This window comes from Phyllostomus hastatus, unplaced genomic scaffold (genome assembly GCF_019186645.2).
Source record: "Phyllostomus hastatus isolate PE091 unplaced genomic scaffold, TTU_PhHast_1.1 phas_contig_17, whole genome shotgun sequence".
Classification (NCBI taxonomy): domain Eukaryota; kingdom Metazoa; phylum Chordata; class Mammalia; order Chiroptera; family Phyllostomidae; genus Phyllostomus; species Phyllostomus hastatus.
Genome location: NW_025333664.1, coordinates 19,769,409 through 19,786,408, shown reverse-complemented (window position 1 = coordinate 19,786,408; position 17,000 = coordinate 19,769,409). Strand labels below are relative to the sequence as shown.

Sequence of the window (17,000 nt, the reverse complement as noted above, 5' to 3'; positions counted from 1 at the left end):
ATTCTTAGAGAGCAGAGACAGTCAGCGGTGCAGTCAGCCAGCTCCCAGTGGCAGTGGGGGGATGTGGGGAAGGCAGGCAGCCAAGGCTTTACCTTCAGCTGGCAGTTAGGACAGGCTAAAAGTTGGGTACACTCAGTTCTCAGGACCACACTTCCTTCTACGTTTGGATGCCATTAGAAATAACAGCAAAGATTTACTGAGTGCTTACTTCACGTGTGTCATAGCATTTAATCCTCCAGATCACTGTACAGAATGCCTACCTTACACAAGATGAGACACAGGCACAGAATGGTTAAGTCACTTGCTCTAGGAAACAGCAAAACCACAGCTGAGGCAAGACACTGGCTACAATGCCTGTATCCCCAGCCACCATGTTAAATTATCTCTCAACCTGCTACACCAGAGGCCCATTTTAGTTTGGGTTCCCCCAGCAGCAGACCCCAAGACAAGGATTTGAGTACAAGTGGTTTATATGGGAAGTAGTCCCAGGAAGCACTGGCAGGAGCATGAGGAAGGGAGACAAAGAAGGGGGTGTTATCAAGCAAGTGACCACTGTGGGCAACCGGAAGCTCAGTACAGCTGAGCCCTGGGAGCCAGAGTGAAACATGCCTACTGGGTTAGGGGTATAGGAGTGTCTTCATCGGTCATTGGTTGAGTGCTGCTCCCTGGATGTGTTAATCCTCCAGCACCGCAGGGTGGCAAAGCAGGTGCCAGTGGTAAGTGAGAGCTCTCAGGCAGAAAGACGAGGGGTGGCACTTGTAAAATTTGGCTGGTGTGCACTGAAGTTGTAAGCTAGAGGCGATATGGGCAGGGCACCCCCAGCATCTGTTATAAAGCCTGCTTGCTGATAGCCACCCCCTTCCCTCCCCATAATTTTGGGATCTCATTCAGCCTCCACAGAGTGAACTAAGGAAGCTTCACGATCCCTTTCTCCAAGTTTGCAGTACAACATGTGGCTGAGAATACAACTGCTAGAATCAGACCTAATTTCTCCTCTGTTACCTAACAGTTCTATTTAATTTAGTCCCCTCATTTGTCACATGGGATAATGGTTGGCCCCATATCATCCCCTACTATCTTGTTACTCAAAGTGTGGCTCAGACCAGCAGTAGCAGCAGCAGCAGCAGCACCTGGGAGTCTGTGAGGCCTGCAGAACATTTCAGACCCCACCCCAAACCCACTCAATCAGATTCTGCATTTTAATGAGATCTCCAGTGACTCATGTGCACGCTTCTACTAGGAACTGCTAAAATAAAAAAGAGACTGAAGTATTCCCATTAGGCCAAGGGACTCCAATTAGTAGGTCATAGACCAAATTTTCCTGGAGACCTGATTGATTTGTCCAATTTGTTTTTTAAAAACCAGACTGGCACATAAGTCTCCAGTTCACTGAGTCCCCATCATTCCCTACTGCAAAGCACCCAGAACATAACCATTCATGTCACTGCCAGGCCCCTTTAGGCATTGAGTTTGTACCCCACTCTGGAACAGGTCCTGTAATTATCTAACATTTGCATAGCTTAGCTTAGGTTTCTAAATATAAAGTAAGGCACTGAGGTTCAATGGATTGAGCACCGGCCTGCGAACCAAAAGGTTGCCAGTTCGATTCCTAGTCAGGGCACATGCTTGGGTTGCAGGCCAGGTCTCTAGTTGGGGGTGTGAGAGAGGCAACTGATTGATGTATCTCTCACACCTTCATGTTTCTTGCTCTTTCTTTCTCCCTCCCTTCCCCTCTCTCTAAAAAAAGTAAATAAATAAAATCTTTAAAGGCACTAAAAAACACATAGGCTTAGCAATCAGATAGATCTGGGTTCAAACCCTGATTGGGTGACCATACTAGCTGTATACCTTGGGCAAGTTACTTCCCTTCTCTGATTCTCAGTTTCCACATCTGTAGAATGAAAATCAAAATACAGACCTGCAACGCCATTGTATAGATTAAAAATAATATGTGTAAAGCACCAATGAAGAAGTAGGAGTTCACCAAATGGAAGTGATTAGTAGTGGAAGCAGCAGCCGTGGTTACACAAGTCCAGCGTGGACACGGGGTACTATTACAATTATCCTCATTGGACAAGAAACTGAGGCTGTGAACCTCTGAGGCTTTAAGAAACTTCCTCAAAGTTACGCAGTGGTGGAGTGGGGACTCAAAGTCATGTCCTCTAGCTCTAGATCTGCACTGTCCACTAGAATCTTCTGTGATAACAGACGAGTTCTGTATCTGTGTAGTCCAGTACGGTCGCCACTAGCCACACGTGGCTCCTTACTGAGCAAGCATCTCAGATGGGACTAGTCCAAATTGATATATGCTGCAAGTACAAAACACACACCTGATTCTGATGACTTAGTATAAGAAAAAAAGAATGTAAAAGATCTCATTGATTTTCATATTAATTGTATGTTGAAATGATAATATTTTAGAAATTTGGACTAAAATATAAAATTAAGGTTAATCTCATCTGCTTCTTTCCACTTTTTTTCAATGTGGCTACTAGAAAATTTCCAATTACATATATGACTGTCGCTGTGTTTCTATTGGACAGTGGCACTCTAGAGCTTCTCCAATAGAAAACCTGAGACAAAAAAATTCATATTTTGTAAAAACGCATTTGCAAACCCCACTCCCACCAGCATAACAACAGCCGAAGAACATACCCACCAGAAAGAGATTTCAGGGCCCTCCTCTGAGCTCCATGGCCCCTGAGGCCCAGGTGGGGGCGCCTTGCCCTGGTCTCACAGAGGTTAGCAGCACAGCTGGAACCATGCCCAAGGCTCCTCAGCCTGATGCAGCCACTTGTTCCGCCATTCAAGGATACCTAATGGGATTTGAAAATTGGTGCTTTTGCTTTGGACAATGGAACTCTGGGATACTAGAAGTTAGAGTCTGAGAGCCATGATCTTGAGAAAGCAGGATCCTCTGGGAGATTTCACTCATGGACACCACCTAGAGCCTACTCCAGTAGAAGCCCTCGTAAGCACTTCAGGGCTGTGTTACTTCGAGGGACGTCTCTTGTTGTAGATGAGGAAATCTGAGATGTCGTGCCACACATTGCTGTCCTCATACAAGTAAGTCATGGAGGACTGCAGCGAGGGCTGCAGTGTGGGCCGGTGGTACTCGAAGAGCCACAGCACCAGCCCCCACACTACTGCGGCGAACAGTGGGAATGGGTCCCACTTAGGTTCAGGAATGTAGCCCTTCTCCACTCCCAGGCGGCACAGGGCAAACAGGACACGTGACAACAGGTACATGTTGATCTGCAAGGAGGGAGTGACAGGGGATTATGGGTGTGCACTGCCACTGGGAACCCTCTGCCCACCCCCATGCATGGATCAGCTGGCCTTGCAAACAAAGTTGGTATGCAGGCCTTGGCCAGGTAGCTCAGTTGATCAGAGTATTGTACCATTACACCGAAGTTGCAGGTTCAGTCCCCAGTCAGGGCACATACAAGAATCAACCAATTTATGAAAGCATAAATAACTGGAGCAACAAAAATCAATGTTTCTCTCTCTCCCTTTCCTTTCTCTCTCTCTAAAAAAAAAAACAAAACAAATACAAAGTTGGTGTGCAAGATGATTTGAAGTGGTATCAGACATTTTAATATTATTATTTTATATCTTTAATTTATTATTTATTAACAATTAAACAAATAGATATTTACATGGTTCAAAACTAAAAAACAACTTGGCACCAAAAAGAAAACCATAAAGAAATTTGATAAACTGGATTTCATCAAATTTAAAAAAAAAATTGGTTGTGAAAGCCCATGTAAAAAGCCTGAAAAGAAAAGCTATAGACTAGGATAAAATATTTTTTAAAAAATATCCAGCCCTGGCTGGCTGGCATAGCTCAGTGGATTGAGTGCAGGCTGGGAACCAAAGTGTCACAGGTTCAATTCCCAGTCAGGGTACATGCCTGGGTTGCAGGCCATGACCCCCAGCAACCACAACCACACATTGATGTTTCTCTCTCTCTCTCTCTCCCCCCCATCTCCCTCCCTTCCCTCTCTAAAAATAAATAAATAAAATATTAAAAAAATATATCCAACAAAGACTAGTATCTGGGATATATTTTTTAAAAATTCAGCCCTGGCTGGTGTGGCTCAGTGACCCGAGTGCCGGCCTGCAAACTGGAAGGTTGCCTATTTGATTCCCAGTTGGGGCACGTGTCTGGGTGGCAGGTCAGGCAGTGCCCTGCTTGGGTTGTGCAATAGGCAACCGATCGATGTATCTCATACATTGACGTTTCCCTTTCTTTCTCCCTCTCTTCCCTTCTCTCTAAAACAATAAATAAATAAAATCTTCAAAAAAAAAACAACTCAAAACTCAACAGTAAAAATAAAATCCAATTAGAAAATGGGCAAAAGACATGAATAGATATACCACTGAAGAGGTTATACAGACGGAAAACAAGCTCATGTAAAGCTGTTCAATGTCATCAGCCATCAGGGAAATGCAAATTTAAGACCACAATGAGATGGTACTATACACGTATCAAAATGGCTAAAATTTAAAAAATGTGATAAACCAAATACTGGCTTGGATGTGAAGGAACTAGATCACTTAATGTCTCTTCCTGATGGGAATGTAAAATAGTACAGTCACTGCAGAAAATAGTTTGCCAGTTTCTTATAAAACTAAACATTCACATACCATCTGACCCAGCAATTGCACTCTTGGCATTTATCCCAGAGAAATGAAAACTAATGCTCACTCAAAAACCTGTACAAGAATGTTCTTTGCAGCTGTATTCTTAGTAGCCAAAAGCTGGAAAAAACTCAGATGTCCTTTCAGGGGTGAATGTTTAAATGGGCTGTGGTACATCCATGCAATGGAATGCCACCCAGCAATAAAAAGAAATGAACTATTGACAGACACAGCAACTGGGATGGATCTGCAGTGAATTATGGTGAGTGAAAAAAGCCAGTCTCCAAAGGTTACAACTGTCATGACTCCACTTATATAACATTGTTGGAATGACAAAATTTTAGAAACGGAGGTCAGAAGAGTTGTCGCCAGAGGTCAAGCAAAGGAAGCGAGGGGGAAGGAGATGGTGTGACTAGGATTCCCAGCCTTTGGAAGTGAAATTTCTAACAAATATAAAACTGAGGAAATTTTCTCAAAATACAAAATGCTCATATCCACTGACTCCACAATTCCACATCTAGGAACTTTCAGACAGATGGACACCCAAGAAGTGGATGTGCAAGAAGACATCCAAACAAAGACGCAGACTGCATGTGTAACAGCAAGAGACTACAGACCTCCTGAATGTCCATCAGGAGGAGACTGGTAAGATCAGGCCGATCCGCCCAGCCAGTAGTGTAAAAATACACCTAAGCAATGAAGAGATAGCCAACCTATCAGATGCAGAGTTCAAAACACTGGTAATCAGGATGCTCAGATAAATGGTTGAGTATGGTCACAAAATAGAGGAAAAAGTGAAGGCTATGCAAAGTGAAATAAAGAAAAACAGACAGGGAACCAACAGCGAAGGCAAGGAAACTAGGACTCGAATCAATGATTTGAAGCAGAAGATAAGCATTCTAACCGGAACAGAATGAAGAAACAAGAATTCAAGAAAATGAGGAGAGGCTGAACATTCTTTAAACAGAACAACTTTAAACATTCCAACATCAGAATTACAGGGATGTCAGAAAGAAAAGAGGAAGAGCAAGAAATTTAAAACTTATTTGAAACATAATGAAGGAGAACTTCCCCAATCTGGCAAAGGAAATAGACTTCCAGGAAGTCCAGAGAGTCCCAAACAAGTTGGACCCAAGGAAGCACACAGCAAGATACATCATCATTAAGTTACCCAACATTAAAGATGAAGAGAGAATCTTAAAAGCAGCAAGAGAAAAGGAGACAGTTACCTACAAAGAAGTTCCCATAAGACTATCAGCTGATTTCTCAAAAGGAACCTTGCAGGCAAGAAGGGGCTGGAAAGAAGTATTCAAAGTCATGAAAGGCAAGGACCTACATCCAAGATTGCTCTATCCAGCAAAGCTATCATTTAGAATGGAAGGGCAGATAAAGTGCTTCTCAGATAAGGTCAAGTTAAAGGAGTTCATCATCACCAAGCCCTTATTGTATGAAATGTTAAAGAGACTCACCTAAGAAAGAGAAGATGATCAAAATTATGAATAGTAAAATGACAACAAACTCATAACTATCAACAACTGAACCTAAGAAAACAAAAACAAAAACAAAAATGAACTAAGCAAACAACTAGAACAAGAACAGATTCACAGAAATAGAGATCACATGGAGGGTTATTGGGGGGAGGGAGAAGAATGGGAGAAAAGGTACAGGGAATAAGAAGCATAAATGGTAGGTACAAAATAGACAGGAGGAGGTTAAGAATAGTGTGGGAAATGGAGAAGCCAAAGAGCTTTTATGTATGATCCATGGACATGAACTAAGGTGGGGGAATGGTGGTGAGAGGAAGGAACAGGGTAGAGGGGAATAAAGGGGAGGTGAAAATGGGACAATTGTAATAGCATAATTGATATATTTTCTAAAAAAACAGAATTTTAACCCAGAAAAGGGACATGCAAGTCACAGAATTAAAGGCAATTCTTTAATAAATTTTGTTTTATGAAAATCATACTCCAGGGTAATTTTTTTTTTTTCATTCCGCAGGAAAGTGGTTTTCTTTTTTTTTTTTAACTTTTCTTTTTCTTTTTCTTTTTCTTTTTTTAAATTTTATTCTATGTCCCCCCATTCGCAATACAGACCAGGCAAAGGGCCTGGGCTGAGGTGTATATGGGGTGGGTTTACTCTGCCTCCTCTTTCTGTACAGGCAGTGTAAGAACACAGCCTGTGGTAAGCACTGGGAGGCCTTAAATTTTTTTTTTAATTTTTCTTTATTAATTTTTAGAGAGAGGTTAAGGGAGAGAGAAAGAGGGAGAGAAATATCTACCAGTTGCCTCTCGCACTCCCCCAACTGGGGGCTTGGTCAGCAACCTAGGCACGTGCCCTGACGAGGGATTGATCCAATGACCTTTGGGTTCACAGGCCAGAATTCAATCCACTGAGCCACACCAGGCAATGCCAAAGTGGTTTGCTTAAAAAAAAATCTTTGCCCCAGAGAGCAGTACACAATGGTGTTGGGGAACCTTAAAATTCAACAAGCTGCTTGATTTACACATGAGGAAACTGAGGGGGAAGTGACCTTCCCAAGGTCACAGAGGGACTGGTGAATCATAGCTCCTTAGACTTGGAATGGAGCCAAGAGCTCATCTTCTTTGACCCCTCATACCTGACTCATACCCAACTCATACCTGAACCACAACCCACCCACCCCCAGCCACCCTCCCCGCCACGTCCCTGGGGAGGATCTTTACCTGGCTGTTGATATTACTGTTATCTCCAAACACCAGCAAGCCCCCAAAGAAGGCGGCCAGGAATGAGTGCACCTGGTAGGTCTTGCCCTGCACACGGGACTGCAGGGCGCAGAGCCCCTTGTAGGCGAACACGAAGTGGGCCAGTTTAGAAGAGTGGGTGTACGTGGCCTGCAGGATGGCCCAGAGCTTCTCTCGGAGGCTGCACAAACACAGGGAGGCCCCATGAGTGCAGATCCAGCCATTCAGAGGGCATCTACCTACTGCGCATGCAAAACTAAGCCAGGCAAGTTGCTCTGGGCTGATGCTCATTCAACCCAGGGCCTCTAACCTCCCTGTCCCGGGGGCTGCTGCCTCACTTGATTCAGGCCTTTACTCCATACCACTTCCTCAGAGAGGCTTTCCGTGATCACCCTGCATAAAAGAATGCCCATCACATCTGTCCCCTTCACACTAGTTTTCTTTGCCTTCATGGGTCTTATCACCACCTGACATTTTTATGCTAAACAAGCAAATGTTTGCTTGTATATTATCTCCCCCACTCCTGCTCCATCCTAGTGGAAGGTACCAGAAAGTAGTGTCTACAACTGACTTGTTCACCCTTAGGGCCCAGAACAGGGCCTGACACACAGTAGGTGCTCAATAAACTTTTTTTTGGAGCAAACCTGAAGAAATGAATGAATGAGGGAGTTAGTGTCTACTTTGTGCTATATCTGGGGCTACAATTCTGGGGGTGGGGGGGAGATCTGCTTGCTGCCCTCATGAGGTTTATGATCTAAAGGGAGAGGGAAATGTAAATAATCACAAAGCAGGGGTCAAACTGTGACCATGACAAGAGAGGATCCTGGGATCTGAAGGATGAGGACTCGATGGGGTCAAGAGGGAACAGGAACTGCTTCCCAGGCAGAGGGATCAGCAAAGGCCCTGAGGAGAAACAAAGAGTGGGGAGCAAAGGAACTGAAGAAACCTGAGCAGAGGATGTGTGGGCAAAAGATGAAGGGGATGTCGGGTGGGAGGGGGGCCCTGCTAACTTCCATCTTTGTCCTGAGAGAAGCAAACATTTAACTAGGGGAGGGAGTTGATTGATTCTTTAAAACCAAATCACTAGGCATTGTTTCTCTCTCACATCAATGTTCTTGTTCTCTCTCTCTCTCCCCACCCCCCTCTTCCTGTCTCTCTAAAAGCAATTTTAAAAAAAAAGTCCTCGGGTGAGGATAAAAAATAAATTAAAAGAACAGTAAACCCAAGTGCCCTCGAAGCTAGATGAGGACCTTGGAGAGGGTCTATTAGGACCTGTGGAAATCTGCCAGGTGCGTGGGCATGGCCAGGAATCAGCTGGTTCTCACCCCATAGGAACACGGGAGTGTTGCCAGTTCTAAGACAAATTAGATCTCCCGGTTTTTAAGTGTTAACACTAATCCTGCCTTTAAATTGTTTCTAGAATCTGACTACTACTCCTAAACCCCCACTGCCACCACGAAAGTCTAAGTCACCAGTGTTGCTCACCTCGATTATTGCCACAGCCTCCTATTTTACACCTACTACTACCCTTGGCACCCACCCCACCTGTAATAATCTGGCAGCAAACTCTTCACTTTCATACTGTCAAAAGATAAATCAAATAGAAGCATATCCCTGCAAAAACTCTTACAATTTCCTTTTTTGCTTAAAAGAAAAAAGCCCAAATCCTCTCTAAAGTAGGGCAGGATGGGCCCAGCTTACCCCATGACCTTCCTCTTTTTTCTCTCCCCTTCAATCCCTCTGCTCCAGCCTCCTCAAACTCACCAGGCATGATCCCACCTCAGGGCTTAAAGATTTTATTTATTTCTTTTTAGAGAGAAGGGAAGGGAGGGGGAAAGAGAGGGAGAGAAATGTCAATGTGTGGTTGACTCTCATGTGGCCCCCACTGGGGACCTGGCCCACAACCCAGGCATGTGCCCTGACTGTGAATTGAACCAAGGACCCTTTGGTTCACAGCCCGAGCTCAATCCACTGAGTTACACCAGTCAGAGCCCACCTCAGGGCCTTTGCACTGGCTATTCCCTTGGGCTGAAACACTCTTTCCCCTAATACCCACTTGGCCAACTCTTTCATCTCCTTAAAGTGTTTACTAGAATGTCACTTTCTCACTGAGGCCTTCCTTATTTAATTCTGCAGCCCGCTCCTCCTCCAGCACTCCTGATCCCCTTTCCCTTCCCTTGCTCTAATTTTTCTTTCCCACAGTCTGCATCACCTTTTAACATATACTCTCCTTATTTATTATATTTTTTTCGTCTGCCACCCCCTGCTAGCATACAAGCTCCACGAGGGCAGTGATTACTGTCTGCTTTGTTCACTGCTGTATCCTGGCACCTAAAACAGTGTCTGGCCCACAGTATATGCTCAATAAATATCTACTGAATGAATGACTGAGCTCCATCTTTTTAAGAAAACAATTCAGAGGACAAAAACCAAAACAAACAAAAATAAATTTACAAAGTGAAATTACAAAAAGAGAAAATCTTGAAGCTGGATTTGGCCAGAAGGTTTCCATGTATGAGTCTTACAAGCTTGAGGTGAGACTACGTTAAAAACTGATCACAAGGTGGTTTCTGAGAAGTGCCCTTAGGGAAGACATGACAGACCAGAGGAGGGCCAAGAAGTGTGAGCAAAGAAGGGAGGTCATAGGTGGTTTTCTGAGAATGTGATCCTCAGAGAACTGGAATGGTTTGCTAAAAAGGAAATAAAGTTGGGGTAGAAAAGGAAAAGGTAGTCCTGGCACGGGGTTCTGCAGGAGAAAATGTGTGGAGGTAGAAACACACATGGCATGTACATGGAATGACAGCAAGTTCTGTGCACCAAAGGCACCCCAGGGTGAACATGGGGGAACAGGGTAGGGATGCAGCTGAGGCTAAACTGCAGGGGGCCTTAAAGGCCACACCTGGAAACTGGGCTTCTCTGGAGGGGTTGGGAGCCAGGGGAGTTTTCCGGCAGGGGTAATAGAGTCAGAGCTGTACTTTAGGAGGTGTCCGTGGGGACAGGCTAGACCCAGCTAGGAAGCTACTGCAACAGCCCTGGCACTGAGGGCTGACTACATTCTCTCCCAGCCTGAGGGGTGTGCAGAGGGGGTGGGTACCTGCCACTCCGGAAGAGAAAGGTCATGACCAATGCATGAGGGGCCCGGATTTTGGCTCCATAGCTGTAGAAGCAAAAAGAAAACAGTTACTATAGCATTACTGTATCAGTTTTTTTCTGGACTATCTCTTTGACCCTTTATCCCCACCCCATCCCAAATTCTAACATCATTTTAGGACAGGAAATAATGCTAGCTTTTGAGTTAGATCTAGGTTCAAAGTGGGTCGTAGAAAGGAAACAGTATTTGTTGTCAAAGTCCTGCCACATTTTGCTGTATAAACTTGGAAAAAATCGTTTAACCTCTCTGGCCTGCTCTTTTCCCATCAGTAAAAGGTATTTTCCATTTCAGAGTTGCCTCTGGCAGGTAGGGACATAGCACGTGTAAAAGTTCCTAGTTGAACCAATGTTAATGTCTCTTTCTTTCTTGTTCTTTTTTACTGGACTCCCTTCTCCCCACATTGAGTTCTCCAGCTGCCAGGTTCTGATCTAACTGGGTTACCAGGTCTAAAAATCCATGGCAGCCTCCTTGAAACAACGGTCACAAGCCATATATTGTTGTCATATGAGTATCTGTGAATGTTCACCGTAGGTTTGTTTGAAATAGCAAAAGACTGGAAGCAAACCAGTCTCTCCACAGGGAGCGGGTTATTGGGTAAATAACTAATGGTCCCTTCCTACAGTGGAATATTAAGCAGCAGTAAAAGAGTGAGGTGGCTTTATGTGCGCTCCAGGGTTCACTAGAGCAAGGTATGTAAAACTGTGTAAAAACGAGCCCTGGCTGGCATAGCTCAGTGGATCGAGCATGGGCTGTGAACCAAAGTGTCGGAGGTTTGATTCCCAGCCAGGGTACATTCTTGGGTTGCAGGCCATAACCACCAGCAACCGCACATTGATGTTTCTTTCTCTCTTTCTCTCTCCCTTCCCTCCCTAAAAATAAAAATAAATAAATAAATAAAATCTTTAAAAGAAAACTGTGTAAAAACAAGGAAATTCTTCTATAAATCTGTAAGTATTTCGAAATAAAACTTGCTTAAAAGATGTGGGAGGGGCCCTGGCTGGTGTGGTTCAGTGAACAAAGAAGCCCTCAGCCTCCAGGTGACCAGAACTAAAAGGACCTTTCCTTATACCCCGGACACAAGCAGAACAGTGCCCCCAACTCCCCACACCTGCCAGGACCCCTTCCCAAAGTCTTCAAACTCAGGGGGAACTGGTTACTATTGTTTACAGGATTACTCTGTATCCTGAAAAAAGGGATACTCTGGATTTAAAAAGACTTAAAGGATATTGTAGAATTGTACACCTGAAACCTATATAATTTTACCAACCAATGTTACTCCAATAAATTCAATTAAAAAAATAAAGGACTTAAAGGACATGATGACAGATGCAATGTAATGACCTGGAGGATCCTGGTCTAGACAAACTAGCTGCAGAGAACATTTGGGGGACAACTGGGACAATTTGACTATTGACTGGACAGTAGTCAACATTACAGGATTAATATTAATTCATTAAATGTAATCACGGTAATTTAGCCATATAAGAAAATGTTTTTATTTGTAGAGCTGTCCATTGAAATATTCAGGAGTGGACCATCAAAATGAGTTAAACTGTACAAAGTTCACATGTCTTAGTCACGCAGGTGCCTCCCTAAATAGAGGGCATATTCTTTTCCACCTCCAGGTTTTTATTCAAACCATTCCTTCCACCTGGGATGCCCTCCTCCCTCTGGCAAACTCCAACTCAGCCTTCAAAATATCACCATCAGCTCTTCTGTACAGCACTCCTGATCACCTGGTACTGCCACGACAGTTTAGTGGTCAGTCTGCCTCAGGACTCCAGATCCTTACACATGGGCACGGTGTCTTACACATGGGCACTGTGTCTTAGCACTAAGCAGTAATGGGGTCACTGCTTAGAGAACCCCCGTATAGGTGAGTTTGTTTCCACTTTACAGAGGAGGAACCTGAGGCCAGCAGAGATGAAGGGCACCAAGCACGGAAATGAAGGAACTGGGATTTGAGCCTAAGGGCTTGACCTTAGCAAGTACCTGCCGGGCTGAGGAGGTTCCTGAGATCATGGAAAGAGTTGGGTGGGAACAGGTGTACAAAGCCAGCATTGGGCATAGCCCGCGGGCACCAGGACCTGTGTGATTCCTGTTCCATCCTGCTTTGTCCTGTGAATAGCTTGGCAAAGGGAAACAGATGTTATCTCAGGGACTATTCTACCCTAGTTATACCAAGGCATGGCGGAGTATCGTCTGGCCAGACTCAGCAGGAATCAACTTCTGCCTGTAACTCTGGGTGCCCATGAAAGCCAAGAGCTTAGTGTTGAGGTCAGGCATCCCTGGGTTTGAATCCTGGCTCAGAACCTGACCAAGTAACATAATCATGAGCAAGGAGTTCACCTTTCTGAGCCACAGTCTTCTCATCTGGAAAATGGGAATAATGGCAATTCTTACCTTGCACACTTCTTCATTCATTCAACAAATATTTGAAAGCCTACTGTGTACAAGTTACTAGGAATATACCAAAGAACAAAGCAAATAAAAATTTCTATCCCCATGAAGCTCACTTTCTAGTGAGAGACAGAATATAAAAACAGGATAAATGAAGAGGGTGCGGGAGGCGGAGGAGGGTAAGGGAGGATAAAATGGTGATGAATGGAGACTTGACTTGGCACAGTGAACACACAGTACAGTGTACAGATGATGTTTTGTGGAATTGTGCACCTAAAACCTATACAATTTTATTAACCAGTGTCACCCCCATACATTAAAAAAAAGCAGGATACATGAGTGAACTACTTAGTGTCAGATGGTGACAAGTACTATGGAGAAAAATTAAGTAGGGAAGAAGGTGGGGAGCTCAGGGATGGCCTCATTGAGAGGTGACACAGAGGCCTGAAAAAGATGAGAAAAGTGACCCAAGCAGAATCCATGCGAATATAACAATAACGGCAGCCAACAGTCATACATATATATCAGGCACTGTGCTAGGCATCACGCACTTACTGACTTAATTCTCTGACAGTGTATTGTTACCACTCTCAATATAGAAACTGAGACTTAGAGGGGCTAAATGACTTGCAAGGTCACACAGGCAGGTGGCACCAGGATTCAAACTGAAGTAGTCCCCTGTCCCTTATCATCATCCAAGCTGCCACTAGTATGCCAATTACAGGAGGGCAGAGATCTTTGTTCGGTTTGTTTTCTGTTGCATCCCCAGTTCTGGCACAGTAGGCTCTCAATATACAATAGCTGTTATGCATGAGGTTTAAAGGAGGCCGAGTACCCCTCCAGGTACCAGGCTGGAGAAATGACCAAAGGAGGGATACAGAGACTGGCATGAGAGGTGGTCAAGGAAAGAGGGCCAGATTGCAGAGTACGAAGGTCTCAGAAAAATCGTAGTGAATGCCGCGGCCCAGAAGGCGCTAGAGACCCAAAATCCAGCGCCCACTGCACAGAGGGTGGACGCCGAGACCTAGAGACCATCGGCTGCTCAAGGGCACACCGCGCAGCTGCGCCAGGCCGGGAATACACGCCCCTGACCCCAGCTAGGCCCCTCCCTCAACCCGGACCCTATCACCCTACTCACACAGCCCCGTTCCGGAAGCCTTTAAGCACCGCCAACGCCGCGTGGTAGCGGCGCTTGCGCAGCAGAGTGTTGACGGCCAGGAGTAGACCCTGCAGTTGCGACGGAGCTGCCATAGCAAGGGTATAGCGCGGGGGCGGAATACTGAAACCGAGACCGACGCGCCTTGACAGTCCCAGTTCCGGCTGCACTGTCCTCAGCTTCCGACACTCCGAGCCCCGCCACCGCATCTTTACGATTATAGGCTTTTTATCCTGTCACTCTTACATGAGGAGCCAACCAAAGGGCACACTTACCTCAAGGGACTGCGACGCACGCACGCTCTCCTGAATAGAGTTCTGATTGGAAGAGGAGACCTTGTAACCAATTACAGTGGGCTCTGCCCAATTCTACCTAAGGAAAGTCAGAATCACACACCCGGATCTGTCCAATCCGGAAGCATGTTTTCGTTGTGTTTGGAACGAAACACAACGAAATTTAGGGTCACCTAAACATCCCAAGTTTCCCGAAAGAGGGGCCGCCCTTCTTAGAGCTGGGATGGTGACCCTGGAAGGAGATAGCTTTACCCAGAACAGTTTTGGTTGGGTAAACAGTGATCATAGCGATCTCCTCTGAGCATAGATCACTTGACACCATCAATGTTTTCAATTTATCCTTAAAATATCCAAACTCCTTCCCATGGCCTACAAGACAAGACTCTATAATCTGGCCCCTGCTTCCCCATCGAAACTCTTGGCGGGCCACTTGTCCCCTCATTCATTCCTCTCTAGCCAAACTGGCCTCCTTGCTGTTCCTTGAGCATTCCAAGGAAGTTCCAGTCTCAGTGCCTTGCAGTTGCTATTTCCCTGGATAATATGCATAACTCCCAGTTCTTTCCATGGCTGGCTCTTTCTCAGCCGTCAAGTTTCAGGTCAAATCCCACCTCCTCAAAGAGGCCTTCCTAAATATTCCATTTAAGTAGCACTTGGTTAGAGCGGACGCAACCTGCAAACCTAAAGGTCGTGGATTCAATTTCCGATCAGGGAACATGCCTGGGTTTAAGGTTCGGTCCCTGGTCGGGATGCCTATGGAAGGCAACTCATCGATGTTTCTCTCTCTGGCTTATTGTACTCTTTTATTTTCTTCATAGAACTTTAACTCTTTGAAATTATTTGTCACATGTTCATTATCCATTGCCCCTAACAGAATGTAAATTCCATGAGGACAGAAACCTTTTCTGTTTTGTTTTCTACTCTAACCTTGGCAATTAGCACATGGTAGGTGCCCAGTACATGTTTGTCAAAGTAATATAGTTTGGGTTGTCATCTCCAAGAGTATTAATAAGTGACATCTATGTATGATGGCATTCTGTAGAGTTGTCATTGGATAACAGCTAGGCATTGAGTAGTAGTATTTGAACCATGTGATATTGTCACTGGAAGAATGAGTGTTCTGAGGTCCTCGCTTCTTGTCCTCTTGACAGAAGGAATTCAGACGCCAGACACAGATAGCAAAGCAGGCACCAGTTTATTAGCAATGGGAAAATACACTTGGAAGATTTTCAAGCAGTTGACTCATACCCAACTGAATGCCCTGCTGGGCTGCACAAGCTTAGGGTTTTTAGGCTTGCTCGAACTTTCCACCAGCCTCCTGGCTCCTCCTCTCCCGCTGGTTTATTCCTGCCAAACACATGGGCACATCTCTGCCAACAGGGGGTGGTCGTATGCCTGTGCTGTTCAGGTTCTGCAGCCATGTACATGTTCTTTTTTATCATTTTTGCCCTTTACGTATAGTGTCCCCAGTAGAAGGTCCTATACTAGTTATTACCTTAGTTAGTCCATCTGTGCATGCTTCTCACGGATGTGTAATTGCCCTAGATCGTGTCAGGAACTTGAAAATCATGGCCAACCCTCTGGTTATTAGCTAATGGTTCCCCATTTACCCCCTCACCCAGCTTATGCCTAGCTAGCTACCTAGCCTAACAGTATTTATCTCTGATACTATTGCCCAGATCAGTGTCATGTGATGATGTCAGAGGTCAGTAATGGTGAAATTATGCTGAGCTCATTTTATTGCTAAATGGATTTTCCCCCCTCTTTCTTTTGTCTCTTTTCTTTCCAATAATGGTAGACTGGTTAATTCAGGTAATCTTTCCTCTGAAAATAGTGGCATGTTAAATAAAATATAAAAATATCCTCTGAGCCCTGGCTGGCGTAGCTCAGTGGATTGAGCGCGGGCTGGGAACCAAAGTGTCCCAGGTTCGATTCCCAGCCAGGATACATTCCTGGGTTGCAGGCCATAACCCCCAGCAACCGCACATTGATGTCTCTCTCTCTCTCTCTCCCCCCTCTCTTCCCTCCCTAAAAATAAATAAATAAAATCTTAAAAAAAAAATATCCTCTGAAAAACACTGAAATGCTTAAAAGCCTGGGGAATGCCCAGGCCAATTATTGGTTGAAAGCTAATAACCAATTAACAGGAAGATTGGATTATTGGAGGTCCAACACTACTTATGACATAAGGGCATTTGCCAACATCAAACCTGCGGGTTTCAGTTTTTTAACTATATAGGGCAAGAGAGACGGAACTGATAGTCCAGGGCCTGTGTGGGCCAAGGTGGGGAGCCTTACAGAAAAACCTCTTCACATTAAGCTGAGACACCAAAGTGTTTCAACCTCAAGTTTCATGTGATATGAACCCATTGTATACCTCACACTACTACCCAAGTAAGTTCAGAAAAGGTTGCCTTGGTGCTGAGAAGAACAGTTGAAGGAAAAGGAAAGGGAATTTTTTTAAAGCTCTTCCTTGGGGAAGTTGTAACCATTATATGTCATTTCACACCCTAGGGAGTAGAGCCTGGTAGCCCAAGAAATCTCAAGCCATGAACTGGGGAACCTGCTATGAGGTGATAAGTGACTGGAAGTGGCCCCAAACCTTTGGCAAAAGCAAACACAAAATCTCTCTGAAGAAG

The 17,000-nt window shown here is 44.8% G+C and overlaps 1 protein-coding gene and 1 non-coding gene across 2 annotated transcripts; both read right to left on the bottom strand.

Annotated features, from left to right (window-relative positions):
* Positions 1 to 204: 204 nt before the first annotated feature.
* On the bottom strand, positions 205 to 14,264 carry PXMP4 (peroxisomal membrane protein 4). The gene is made up of 4 exons (XM_045833219.1): positions 14,054 to 14,264; positions 10,459 to 10,521; positions 7,347 to 7,545; positions 205 to 3,255 (listed from the first exon to the last, which is right to left on the bottom strand). The coding sequence occupies exons 1-4, from the start codon at positions 14,164 to 14,166 to the stop codon at positions 2,992 to 2,994; spliced, it is 639 nt and encodes a 212-aa protein (XP_045689175.1). The 5' UTR covers positions 14,167 to 14,264; the 3' UTR covers positions 205 to 2,991.
* On the bottom strand, positions 6,711 to 6,842 carry LOC123815410. The gene has a single exon (XR_006785077.1). It is a non-coding gene; the product is annotated as a small nucleolar RNA SNORA51 (small nucleolar RNA).
* Positions 14,265 to 17,000: the final 2,736 nt, after the last annotated feature.